We start from the raw sequence: 14,292 nt of genomic DNA, 5'->3' as shown, positions 1-14,292 counted from the left end.
TTTGTTGGTATAGGTATGATAAGTCCTCAGATAAATAAGGTGGAAGCAATTCAGACTTTGGCACCCCCCCCCCTTATTTTAAAACAAGTAAGGGCGTTCTTGGAGATTGTTGGCTACTATCGCAGGTTTGTGTCAAACTTCGCTTCCATTGCAACTCTGTTGACTGACCTTACCAAAGGAAAAAAATCAGTTATGGTTCATTGGTCTGCTGAGCCAGAAAAAGGCCTTTCAGGACCATAAAAGAGCCCTATGTAGTCAGCGAGTTCTGGTAGCTCCAGATTTTTCCAAAGAATTTATTGTTCAGACAGATGCCTCAGATGTGGGTTTAGGGGCAGTAATGTCACAGGAGGTGAATGGTGAAGAGCACCCAGTAATTTGCCTGAGCAGAAAACTCACCTCTTGTGAAAGAAATAATTCCATTGTAGAAATGGAATGTTTGGCCATAAAACGGGCACTGGAGGCTCTGAGGTACTATCTACTAGGCAGAAAGTTTTGGCTGGTGTCAGATCATGCTCCTATAAGGTGTCCAAACAAAGGGAATAATGCTAGGGTAACACGGTGGTTCCTGGCATTACAAGATTATATCATTGTAGTTGAGCACAGGCCAGGCAAACTGCATGAAAATGCAGATGCCCGGTCAAGAGTTCACTGCTTAGTGGCTTCAAGTGCAGAGTCCCCTGGCCTTGGGCAGAGGGGGGGGGGGGCGATGTGTAAGCAGTTAGCAGGCAAAGTGCTAGATGGCAGGTATGTGCCACTGAGACTGCTACTCTCAGTGGTATAGACCCCAGAGCAAATGGCCACTCTAGGTTTTCTCCCTGTCTGACTTAGTGTCCAGGTGGGGCTCCTAGTTTAATTAAAAGAGACCAACTGACTTGGGCAGAGAAGCTGTTATGTGTGAGCTGCATGAAGGTGAAGTGCTGCGTCTGGTGGACTCTACTGAATTGGAAAACTGTTGCCAGAAACTACACGGTTCCTGGGTGAGCAACAACCTGAGTTTTGGTTACTAAAAAACCACAAGGTTCTTTAAGAATTTCTGTATGGCTGAAGAAAGCACATCTATTGTTTTTCTTTTTGGACTTTATTTCTGGTTGGAAAAACACCCTGTTTAATTAGCTGGGAATAAAACCCTGTATTGTTAGACCAAATCCCACTTGTGGTCTACCTGTCTGACGCTGTCGAGGCTACATAAAGTATGTATGTATGTATGCGTTTGTGTGTGTATGTATGTGTGTGTGTATGTATGTATGTATGTATGTATGTATGTATATATATGTATATGTATGTATATATGTATATACAGTGAAGGAAATAAGTATTTCATCCCTTGCTGATTTTGTAAGTTTGCCCACTGTCAAAGACATGAACAGTCTAGAATTTTTAGGCTAGGTTAATTTTACCAGTGAGAGATAGATTATATAAAATAAAAAAAAAGAAAATCACATTGTCAAAATTATATATATTTATTTGCATTGTGCACAGAGAAATAAGTATTTGATCCCTTTGGCAAACAAGACTTAATACTTGGTGGCAAAACCCTTGTTGGCAAGCACAGCAGTCGAGACGTTTTTTGTAGTTGATGATGAGATTTGCACACATGTTAGATGTAATTTTGGCCCACTCCTCTTTGCAGATCATCTGTAAATCATTAAGATTTCGAGGCTGTCGCTTGGCAACTCGGATCTTCAGCTCCCTCCATATGTTTTCGATGGGATTAAGGTCTGGAGACTGGCTAGGCCACTCCATGACCTTAATGTGCTTCTTTTTGAGCCACTCCTTTGTTGCCTTGGCTGTATGTTTTGGGTCATTGTCGTGCTGGAAGACCCAGCCACGAGCCATTTTTAATGTCCTGGTGGAGGGAAGGAGGTTGTCACTCAGGATTTGACGGTACATGGCTCCATCCATTCTCCCATTGATGCGGTGAAGTAGTCCTGTGCCCTTAGCAGAGAAACACCCCAAAACATAATGTTTCCACCTCCATGCTTGATAGTGAGGACGGTGTTCTTTGGGTCATAGGCAGCATTTCTCTTCCTCTAAACACGGCGAGTAGAGTTAATGCCAAAGAGCTAAATTTTAGTCTCATCTGACCACAGCACCTTCTCCCAATCACTCTCAGAATCATCCAGATGTTCATTTGCAAACTTTAGACGGGCCTGTACATGTGCCTTCTTGAGCAGGGGGACCTTGCGGGCACTGCAGGATTTTAATCCATTACGGCGTAATGTGTTACCAATGGTTTTCTTGGTGACTGTGGTCCCAGCTGCCTTGAGATCATTAACAAGATCCCCCCGTGTAGTTTTCGGCTGAGCTCTCACCTTCCTCAGGATCAAGGATACCCCACGAGGTGAGATTTTGCATGGAGCCCAAGATCGATGTCGATTGACAGTCATTTTGTATGTCTTCCATTTTCTTACTATTGCACCAACAGTTGTCTCCTTCTCACCCAGCGTCTTACTTATGGTTTTGTAGCCCATTCCAGCCTTGTGCAGGTCTATGATCTTGTCCCTGACATCCTTAGAAAGCTCTTTGGTCTTGCCCATCTTGTAGAGGTTAGAGTCAGACTGATTAATTGAGTCTGTGGACAGGAGTCTTTTATACAGGTGACCATTTAAGACAGCTATCTTTAATGCAGGCACCAAGTTGTTTTGGAGCGTGTAACTGGTCTGGAGGAGGCTGAACTCTTAATGGTTGGTAGGGGATCAAATACTTTTTCTCTGTTCACAGTGCAAATAAATATATATAATTTTGACTATGTGATTTTCTTTATTTTTTTTTATATAATCTATCTCTCACTGATAAAATTAACCTAGCCTAAAAATTCTAGACTGTTCATGTCTTTGACAGTGGGCAAACTTACAAAATCAGCAAGGGATCAAATACTTATTTCCTTCACTGTATATATATACTCTGCATGCCACCAAGTTGGATTTGAAATGAAACAACTGAGATGCAATTGAAGTGTAGAATTTCAGGTTTAATTCACTGGGCTGAACACAAATATCCTGTGAAAAGTTTAGGAATTGCAACCATTTTTCTACACAGCCTCCTAATTTCAGGGGCTCAAATGTAATTGGACAGATTAACATTACCATAAATAAAACGTTGTTTTTTTTAATACTTCGTAGAGAATCCTTTGCAGGCAATGACTTCCTGAAGTCTGGAACACATAGACATCACCAAACACAAGGTTTCCTCCTTTGTGATGCTTTGCCAGGCCTTTACTGCAGCTGTCTTCAGTTGCTGCTTCTTTGTGGGTCTTTCTGCCTTAAGTTTTTGTCCTAAGCAAGTGAAACGCATGCTCGATCGGTGTCATGTCCGTGGCTGCGGACCGTCAGGTTCACTCTCCCCCTGACGGCCGCAGCCATGGGTCTGCGAGCGCTGGCCCCAATCTCCTCCTCAGGAGACACCAGCACTCACTTCCACTAACCTCGGCCGGGTCACGTAGGGTGCGCGGGCACGCTCGTGCCCGCTCTTAAAGGGGCTGCGCGCGCACCGGACTTTAATGTTTTAATTAGCACATTAGTGCCCTGGACTATGAGGGGTCCAGCCCCTTGCTTCTATGCCTGAGCGTTGTTTGTCATATCCTAGATTGTCTAAGCTAATGGTCTCCTAGTGTTTTCCAGTTCCAGTGTTCCCTGTTCCTGTATCTCGTATCCTGTATCCCGTGCTATCCTGTTCTAGTGCCGTGCTGTGTTGTAGTCGTGCTGTGCTGTATCTACGCCTGTCCTGCTGCTCCACACCTGACATCTACCTGCTGCCTAATTCCAGCCGAGCCTGCCTTGCTACTGTCTGAGCTGCCACAGGTACCTTATACGAACTGTGGACTGTGACCTGCGCCCTATTGGCCAGCTGCCATACCGCCAAGGCGGTACGGCCCATTGGGTCCACGAACCCAACGTGACAATCGGTTTGGGACCTGGTGATTGACTTAGCCATTGCAGAATATTCCACTTTTTTTTCTTAAACTCCTGGGTTGCTTTCGCAGTACGTTTTGTGTCATTGTCCATCTGTACTGTGAAGCGACGTCCAATCAACCTTGCTGCATTTGTTTGAATCTGAGCAGAAAGTATATCCCTGAACACTTCAGAATTCATCCGGCTACTTCTGTCTTCAGTCACATCATCAATAAACACTAGTGACCCAGTGCCTTTGGCAGCCATGCATTCCCATGACATCCCACTGCCTCCACCATGTTTTACTGAGGATGTGGTGTGCTTTGGATGATGAGCCGTTCCAAGCCTTCTCCATACTTTTCTTCCTCCCATCATTCTAGTACAGGTTAATCTTAGTTTCATCTGTTCGTTCAAAGAATGCTGTTCCAGAACTGGGCTGGCTTCTTTAGATGTTGCTTGGCAAAGTCTAATCTGGCCTTTTTATTTTTAAGGCTGATTAATGGTTTGCACCTTGTGGTGAACCCCCTGTATTTGCTCTAATGAAGTCTTCTCTTTATGGTAGACCTAGATACTGATACTCCTACTTCTGGTAGAGTGTTGTTCACTTGGGTAGATGTTGTGAAGGGGTTTTTTTTCACCATGGAAAAGATTCTACAATCATCCAGCAATGTTGTCATCCGTGGACGTCATGGCTTTTTGGAGTTAACGAGATCACCAGTGTGCTCTTTTCTTCTTCAAGAAAGTACCAAACTGTTGATTCCGGTAGATAGCAATCGCCTGGCCTCCTCCAAATGCAGATTCGTCCTTCTGACTGCCAGATTCATCACTCTAGTCTTTGTAATCTGTAGCATTACTCTTCACTGGAAATAAGGGGCCTAGCCCAAACCCTGAAAAACAGCCCCAGACCATTATCCTTTCTCCTAATTTTATAGTATGCACTAGGATTCCGGTAGGTAGCATTCTCCTGGCATCTGCCAAACCCACAGTCGTCCATCAGACTGCCGGACAGTGAAATGTGATTCATCACTCCAGAGAACACGTTTCCACTGCTCCAGAATCCATTGGCGGTGTGCTTTACATCACTTCAGTCCTCAGAGCTGACCCCCTGAACCAGTACAGATCCCAGACCAGATTCTGCAGATACTCCCCTCTACTTGTTTCTGAAACTTTCAGTACTCTTCACTCCCAGACCAGACCCCTAAATAAATACAGACCCCAGACCAGACTCCTAAATACAGCCACTAGACCCCTAAACTTATACAGATATCAGACTAGACTTTGCAGATATTCAACTCTCCTCGTTTCGGCTGCTTCATTCCTAGAAGTGCAGAAGTGGCTGCAAACAAAGTCTAAGGCACCCAGGAGTGAAGTGAAATAAGGAGAGGTGTGTATATAGTGAGGTAGTAGCACCTGGGAGACTTGCCTTGTATTCCGGGAATCTGGAGTCTCCCACATGTTCTAGTAGAGTTGACGACAAGTATGGTATAAACACAATTTTAAGGGACAATTTATTAGCAGAGAAAAATGATATGTTGTAGGGTTAGGGCTTTGGATGTGAAACAGTATATTTAGAAGTTTCAAGCTCACATTGTACTGAGCTTGAAACCCAACATTGCCCATAAATAACTTATCTTTGCATACTGGAAAGGTTTCATGTTCAGTCCTTTCAACATTAATGTGGCCCACTTTGCATTTTTCTGACACTACTGGCACTCAAAATCCAGTGGCCCTTAAGATTTAAGAAACGTTTAAATTATTGCGGAATTCTATATAAGCTCGTAGTTGGTGTAGATTTAGCTCTGTGATGCACGGACAGCCAAAGATGTGATAATTTTGTCATATGTTACTCCTGCGGGCTTTAAGCTGAGACTGGTGTATGAAACACCATGTTTTAGTAAATCTGTCCCAATGTACTGTAGATGTAGCCTACACTGTATTTAAATGAGGAAAATGACCTAGCTTTCAGATTTTTCGTTATTTTTTTAAATTTTGTTTCATACTTACAGGCAAGTAAACAGCAAAGAGATCAAGCAATGAAGAAAATTGAAAATCTAGAAAAAGCAAATGATCACCTAAGGCAAGTTGAAAACGAGAAGTGTCTGTACAACCTCTAAACATTTACTATTTTCCTAAGGCTCTATTCACACCGGTTTTATGGCCTATGTCAGATGTATACAAAAAATAATGTATACAAACATTCAGGTGTATCCTTTAACCCCTTCCCGACATTTGTCGTAAGTATACGACATGGAAAGCCAGTGCTTCCCGCAAAATGTATACTTACGCCAAATGTTTGGCAACGGCTCAGAAGATGAGTCGGTGCCATCATCCCTGGATGTCAGCTGTATCTGACAGCTGACATCCTGCTGTAACGGCGGGGACCAAAGTTAACTTCGATCCCAGCCATTAACCCCTTAAATGCAGCCGTCAAAAGCGATGGCTACATTTAAGGTGTTTGCAGCTCATTGACACCCCAGCAATGAAATTGCCGGGGTGTCGGTGACTGCAATGGCAAACGGAGGCCTAATACTGGCCTCCCGGTGTGTCTAGCACGGAAAACTTCCAGCCCCCGCCTGGAGGCGGGGCCTGAAAGGCTTCCGATGGCGCCGGCTCAGGAGATGAGCCGGCGTCATCAGCGGTGGATATCAGCTGTATGTTACAGCTGACATCCACTTGTAATGGCAGGAACCGGAGCTGGCTCCGATCCCTGCCATTAACCCCTCAGATGCAGCGATTGGATCCGATCGCTGCATCTTTGTGGTTGCTAGCAGATCGGCAGCTGTGCCCTGCAATCGCACGACTGCCGACTGCTATTATGACATCAGGAGACCTAACAATGGCCTCCTGTCTGCCATTACGGAAGCCGATTAGGCCCCCGCTCAGAGGTGAAGCCTAATTGGCTTGCTGTCAGTGAATGACTGACAGATCCTATACATTGCACTACATAGGTAGTGCAATGTATTAGAAAAAAAATCTGACAGTTGGACCTTCAAGTCCCCCAGTGGGACTAAAGTAAAGTGTAAAAAAAAGTGAAAAAAAAAAAAGTCATGTACGTGTTTGTTTTTTGTGTTGTTTCACTTTGTTATTTATACAAGGGACTGAAATTTATGCTACCTTGTCTCATTTAATTAATCTTGCTAATAAATTTGATATTTTTTTCTATATTTGTGCTGAGCCGAGTGCCTGTCTTTCCAGATGTTATTTCTGATTTTTTTCCCCTCCTTTTTTTCTTGTGTCTCCCCCCCTTTTTCTCTAATTTATTATTTTTTCATTATTTTTTCTGTTTTTTCACTCTTTTATTATATTTGTGTTGTCCCCTGGTTGGCACCGTACCGATTGTGCTGAGCTCATGCCTATGTTATTTTGATCTGGAACTCCTTTTTATTTCTTAAATAAAAACATGCAGTTGTGCAGATCAGAGGGGAACATTTCGTTTGTTTCAAGAGGCGATTTATCAAGGCCCTAAAATTAGGGAACCAGGAAGGGGGGGGCCCAAACATATCTGCTAGAAGCGAGGGCGCCTGTATTATACCAGGACAACACTTCCCAGCAAAATTCCCTAAACTGCAAAGGTGCCGAGTGTAGACAAAAGGGGGATAAGTAAAGACACCGTTTATCAGTGCGACACTGGCATGTGCAGAAATGATTACTTTACAGCGTAACACACATCTATGGATTATTTTATTGTTTACCCCATTATTATACCACCTGACTATGCCCCTGATGTACTCTGCCCAGCTTACATATGCCCCACATTATAAATGGAAACACCAGTAATGCTCAAACAAACCTACTACCAAGCAAAATCTACGCTTCAAAAGCCAAATAGCGCTCCCACCCATCTGAGCCCTACAGTGTGCCCAAACAGCAGTTTATTTCCACATATATTGCACCGCCATACCCGGGAGAACCCTTTTAACAATTTTTGGGGTGTGTGTCTACAGTGGCATAAGCTGGGCACGACATACTTGCCACTGAATTGGCAATTCTGGGGAAAAATTTAAATTTTTACTTTGCACCATACGCAGTGCATTTATTTATGGAAAAGACCTGTGGGGTGAAAATGCTCACTACACCCCTTAACTCCTTCAGGACTGAGCCTGTTTTGGCCTTCAGGACGAAGCCGATTTTTCAAATCTGACATGTGTCACTTTATGTGGTAATAACTCCGGAATGCTTTTACCTAGCCAAGCGATTCTGAGATTGTTTTCTCGTGACATATTGTACTTTAGGTTAGTGAAAAAATGTGGTTCATAAATTCAATATTTATTTGTAAAAAACACCAAGATTTGGAGAAAATGTGCAAAAATGTGCATTTTTCTAAATTTAAATGTATCTGCTTGTAAAACAGATAGTAATACCACACAAAATAGTTACTAGTTTACATTTACTATATGTCTACTTTAGTTTGGCATCGTTTTTTGAACATTCTTTTATTTTTCTAGGACGTTACAAGACTTAGAACTTTAGCAGCGATTTCTCATATTTTCAAGAAAATTTCAAAAGGCGATTTTTACAAGGACCAGTTCAGTTCTGAAGTGGCTTTGAGGGCTTTATATATTAGAAAGTCCCCATAAATCACCCCATTTTGAAAACTGCACCCCTCAAAGTATTCAAAACAGCATTCAGAAAGTGTATTAACCCTTTAGGTGTTTCACAGGAATTAAAGCAATGTAGAGGTGAAAGTTACAAATTTCATTTTTTTTTTACAAAATTCATTTGTAATAAAAAAAATTCTATACCACAGAAGGTTTTACCAGAGAAATGTAACTTATTATTTATAGCATATATTTTAGGTACCATGTCAGGTTTGAAGAGGTCTTGTGGGGCTAAAACAATAAAGACCCCCAAAAGTGACCTCATTTTGGAAACTACAGCCCTCAGGGAATTTATCTAGGGGTATAGTCAGCATTTTGAACCCACAGTTTTTTTGCTAAATTTATTTGAATTAGTTTGTGAAGATGAAAATCTACTTTTTTTCTGAAAAAACGTAGACATTTTTTATTTTTTTCTAGGAATAAAAGAGAAAAAACACCCCAACATATGTAAAGCAATTTCTCCTGATTATAGCAATACCCCATATGTGGTAATAAACTGCTGTTTGGACCCACAGCAGGACTCAGAAGGGAAGGAGCACCATTTGGATTTTGAAATTCTGATTTTGCTGGAATAGTTTTCAGTGCCATGTCGCGTTTGAAATGCACTGGAGGGAACAAAATAGTGGAAACCCCCGGAAAGTGACCCCATTTTGGAAACTACACTCATCAAGGAATTTTTCTAGTGGTAAAGTTAGCATTTTGACCCCACGGTTGTTTTGCTGAATTCATTGGAATTATTCTGTAAAGGTAAAAATCAATTTTTTTTCTGTAAAAAGGTAGCCATTTTTAATTTTTACAAGGAATAAAGGAGAAAAAGCACCCCAACATTTGTAAAACAATTTCTCCCGATTACGGAAATACCCCATATGTGGTAATAAACTGCTGTTTGGACCCACAGTAAGGCTTAGAAGGGAAGGAGCGCTATTTGGCTTTTGGAGCTCAAATTTAGCTGAAATGGTTTTTGGGTGCCATGTCGCATTTGCAAAGCCCCTGAGAGGCCAAAACAGTGGAAACCCCCCAAAAGTGGAAATGACACCACTTAAAGAATCTATCTAGGGATATAGTGGGCATTTAGACCCCACAAGTATTTTGCAGGATTTATTAGAATTAGGCCGTGAAAATGAATATCAACATTTCTTCCACTAAAATGTTGCATTTTTTCAATTTCACAAAGGATAAAGGAGGAAAATGCACCCCAACATTTGTAAAGCAATTTCTCCCGAGTACGGCTATACCCCACGTGTGGTCATAAATGGGTTTTCATTAGAAAGTAATTAACCCTTTCTGGACTGATCCATTTTTTTCTTTTCCTCTTTTTTTTTTTCCTCCCTGCGTTCCAAGAGCCACAACTTTTTTTATTTTTCAGTCAATAGAGCGGTGTGAGGGCTTATTTATTGAGGGACGAGCGGTCGTTTTTATTGGTACCATTTTTTGGTACATACAACTTTTTGAGCACTGGAGCTGTGTGAGGGTTTATTCGTTGCGGGACAATCTGTAGTTTTCATTAGTACCATTTTGGGGTACCAGAAATTTTTTTGATCACGTTTTATTCCATTTTTTGGCAAGCAAGGTGACCAAAAACCATCAATTCTGACAATGTTTTTTATTCGTTTTTTTATGGTTTTCACCCTGGGCTATAAATTACCATATTACTTTATTCTGCGGGTCGATACGATTACAGCGATACCATATGTATATAAGTTTTTTATGTTTGCGGGACGGGATGTAGTTTGTATTGGTACCATTTTGGCGTACATTCGACTTTTTGATCACTTTTTATTGTATATTTTGGGAGGGTTGGTAACCAAAAAATGGTGATTCGGGCACTGGTTTTTGTTTATTTTTTTCGTGGTGTTCACCGTGCGGGAAAAATAATATTACAGTTTTATAGTTGGGGTCGTTATGAACGCGGTGATACCAAATATGTGTACTTTTTTTAACGTGTTAATTTTTTTCCTATAATAAAAGACTTCTTATAGGAAAAAAAGCATTCTTTGTTTATGTCACTTCTAACTTTTATTTTTACACTTTTTAAAAACATTTTTATTATATATTTTTTTTACTTTTTTTACTTGTCCCACTAGGGGACACTTAGACTTGCAGCTCTGATCGCTGCTAGAACACATTACACTACACATGTAGTGTAATGTGTTCTAACTGTCATTGTGACGTAACAGTCACACTGACAGGAAGTATCGGAGGACCGGCCGTAGGCTGCTTCTCCGAGGCTTCCGTACATGGCAACCCGGAGGTCATTGTCTGGCCTCTGGTTGCCATGATAAGGATCGCCAGTCCCCGCAAATGCATGTGGGGGGCTGCCGATCCACTGTAAACCTCTTTGATGTGGTGATCGCAATCGACCACCACATCGAAGGGGTTAATTGCTGATTTCAGCGGCGACAGGCCGCTGATCGGTAACGGGGAGAGCAGGGCAGACACCCTGCACAGTTAACCGCCGCTGCGCAAACTTACTGCTCACCTGGACGTGCATTTACGCCAATGTGCGGGAAAGGGTTAATAAATGCCTTGAGGGGTGTAGTTTCTAAAATGGGGTCACTTCTGGGGGATTTCTTATATTATTTCCCATCTAAGCCTCTGCAATTGTGAACCAATTCTGTGTAAATCGCCAAATTAGGCCTCAATTTCGCATGGTACTCTTTCACTCCTGAGCCTGGTCGAATGTTCAGGCAAAAGATTAGGGCCCCATGTAGGGTGATTCTAAAACCGGGAAACACAGCATAATAATTAGAGAGCTGTTTTGTTATGGTGGCACAAGCTGGGCACCACATATTGGCATATCTATGGAAAAATCCCATTTTTACTCTGCAATATCGAGTGCACACTAATTTATGCAAAACACCTGCAGGGTTAATATGCTCATTCCACCCCTAGGTGAATATCTTGAGGAGTGTAGTTTCCAAAATGGGTGTCACTTTTTGAAGGTTTCCACTGTTTTGGTCCCACAGGGGTTTTGCAAATGCGACATAGCGACCAGAAACCAATCCAGCAAAATCTGTACTCCGAAAGCTAAATTGCGCTCCTTCCCTTCTGAGCTCTGCCGTGTGCCCAAAAATGAGTTTATAACCACATATGGGGTATTGCCGTACTCGGGAGAAATTGCTTAACAAATGTTGGGGTTCTTTTTCTGCTTTATATTTTGAGAAAATGAAACATTTTCCGCTAAAGCTACATCTTATTGGATAAAAAATAAAAAAAATATTTTCACTGCCCAATTCAAATAAAATCTATGAAACAGCTGTGGGGTCAAAATGCTCACTACACTCCTAGATTAATTCCTTAAGGGGTGTAGTATCACAAATGGAGTCCCTTTTGGGCAGTTTCCACTGTACTGGTACCTTAGGGGCTTTGCAAACGCGACATGGTGTCAAGAAACCAATCATGCAAAATCTGTGCTTCAAAAGCCAAATGCCACTCCTTCTCTTCTGAGCCCTGCCATGTTCCCAAACGGCAGTTTATGACCACATATGGGGTATTGTAATGTTGGGATTCTTCTTTTCCTTTATTTGTTGAGAAAATGAAAAATTTTGACCTAAAGCTACACCTTATTGAAGAAAAAGGATTGTTTTTATTTTCACTAATCAATTCTAATAAATTCTATGAAACACCTGTGGGGTCAAAATGATCACTACACCTGTAGATGAATTCTTCAAGGAGTGTAGTTTCCAAAGTGGGGACACTTTTTTGGCGTTTTCATTGTTTTGTCTCCTCAGGGGCTCTGCAAATGCAACCTGGCCTCCACAAACCATTGCTGATAAATTTGAGCTCCAAAAGCCAAATGGCGCTCTTTCCCTTCTAAGCCCTGCCGTGTGTCCAAACAGCCGCTTATTACCACATATGGGGTACTGTTTTACTCGGGAGAAATTGCTTTACAAATTTTGCGGTGCTTTTTCTCCTTTAGTCCTTGTGGAAATGAGAAAAAATTTGCTAAACCTACATTTTCTCTGAAAGGATGTAGATTTTCATTTTCACGGCCTACTTCCAATAATTCCTGCAAAACACCTGCGGTGTTAAAATGCTCACTATACCCCTAGATAATTTCCTCAAGGGGTGCAGTTTCCAAAATGGGGCCACTTGTGGGGGGTTTACAGTGTTTTGGTCCCTCAGGGTCTTTGCAAATACGACATGGCCTCCGAAAACCATTCCTGCTAAATTTGAACTTCGAAAGCCAAATAGCACTCTTTCCCTTCCAAGCCCTGCCGTGTGTCCAAACAGCCGTTTATGACCACATGTGGGGTACTGTTTTACTTGGGATAAATTGTTCTACAAATGTTGTGGTGCTTTTTCTCCTTTAGTCCTAATGGAAATTTAAAAAAATTAGCTAAACCTACATTTTATTTGGAAGAATGTAGATTTTCATTTTCATGGTCTACTTGCAAAAAAACTCTTACTATACCCCTAAATAAATTCCTCGAGGGGTGTAGTTTCCCAAATGGGGTCACTTTTGGGGGGTTTCCACTGTTTTGGTACCACAAGAGCTCTTCAAAGCTGACATGGAGCCTAAAATATATTCTAATAAAAAGGAGACCCCAAAATCCTCTAGGTGCACCTTTACTTCTGAGGCCTGTGCTTCAGTCCATAAGCAAACTAGAGCCACATGTGGGATATTTCCTAAAACTGCAGAACCTGGGCAATAAATGTTGAGTTGTGTTTCTCTGGTAAAACTTTGTGTTACAAAAAAATGGATTAAAAATGAATTTCTGCAACAACAAAAAATGAAATTTGAAAATTTCACCTCTACTTTTGTTTAATTCCTGTGAACCGTCTAAAGGGTTAAGAAACTTTCTAAATGCTGTTTTGAATACTTTGAGGGTTGGAGTTTTTAAAATGGGGTGACTTTTTGGAGGTTTCTTATAGATAAGGCCCTAAAAGCCACTTCACATCTGAACTGGCCCCTGTAAAAATAGCCTTTTGAAATTTTCTTGAAAATGTGAGAAATTGCTGCTCTAGTTCTAAGCCTTGTAACGTCATAGAAAAATAAAAGGATGTTCAAAAAACGATGTCAATCTAATGTAGATATATGGGGGATGTTAATTAGCGACTACTTTGTGTGGTATAACTGCCTGTCTTACAAGCAGAAACATTTAGCAATTTTTCACAAAATTTTGGTGTTTTTCACATTTTTAAATACTGTATGTATCGAGCAAGTTTTGCCAGTAACATAAAGTCCAATGTGTCACGAGAAAACAATCTCAGAATCGCTTGGATAGGTTAAAGCATTCCGAAGTTATTACAACATAAAGTGAAACATGTCGGATTTGAAAAATGAGACTCTGTCAGGAAGGTCAAAAGTGGCTAAAGAGGGAAGGGGTTAAGCATAGGTTTGACAGGTTAACATCTGGCTATAATTTTATAGGGTATTGAAAAATATAGAATGCTATGCATTTTAAAACCACAATAAAAATGTAAAAGTTCTGGGGCGTGTCTTACTAATCATGAGGTAAGTCGTGCTCCGTAGAATTTCCAGTACCTCGGTGCTAAAAATCTCTGCTAATAACTGCTAGTCCTGCATGTAATAGAGAACAAAATGCACCAATAGCCCTCTAAATCCTCCTCCTATGCACAGCAACCCGCGGCCATAGTTATCACTATGGCCCACTACCTCCTGGTAGATTCCGATGCACTACTGTGGCCACTACTATAATAAAAGGTTAGATGTATGCAGATTTTCCTCCGCTGCACACTACCACTTCCCAGCCTCTACCCCTGCAGATTTCACTGAAATATTGGCCATACAGTTGCATTAGAACCATTTAACATCTGCAGTCCTTGAGCAGGTCAATGCA

The 14,292-nt window shown here is 41.5% G+C and overlaps 1 protein-coding gene across 3 annotated transcripts in view; it reads left to right on the top strand.

Moving 5' to 3' along the window:
- SYCP1 (synaptonemal complex protein 1) overlaps positions 1–14,292 on the top strand; it is a 433,751-nt gene that overhangs the window by 298,257 nt on the left and 121,202 nt on the right. For all 3 annotated transcript variants that reach the window (XM_075850715.1, XM_075850716.1, XM_075850717.1), the window contains exon 19: positions 5,897–5,967. In XM_075850715.1, the coding sequence (XP_075706830.1) occupies positions 5,897–5,967 (71 nt within the window). The remainder of the gene's footprint in view (positions 1–5,896; positions 5,968–14,292) is intronic.

Source organism: Rhinoderma darwinii, chromosome 2, assembly GCF_050947455.1.
Source record: "Rhinoderma darwinii isolate aRhiDar2 chromosome 2, aRhiDar2.hap1, whole genome shotgun sequence".
In the NCBI taxonomy this organism is placed as follows: Eukaryota; Metazoa; Chordata; class Amphibia; order Anura; family Rhinodermatidae; genus Rhinoderma; species Rhinoderma darwinii.
The sequence above is the reverse complement of the archived record's forward strand: the minus strand, read 5'-3'. Positions and strand labels throughout refer to the sequence as shown.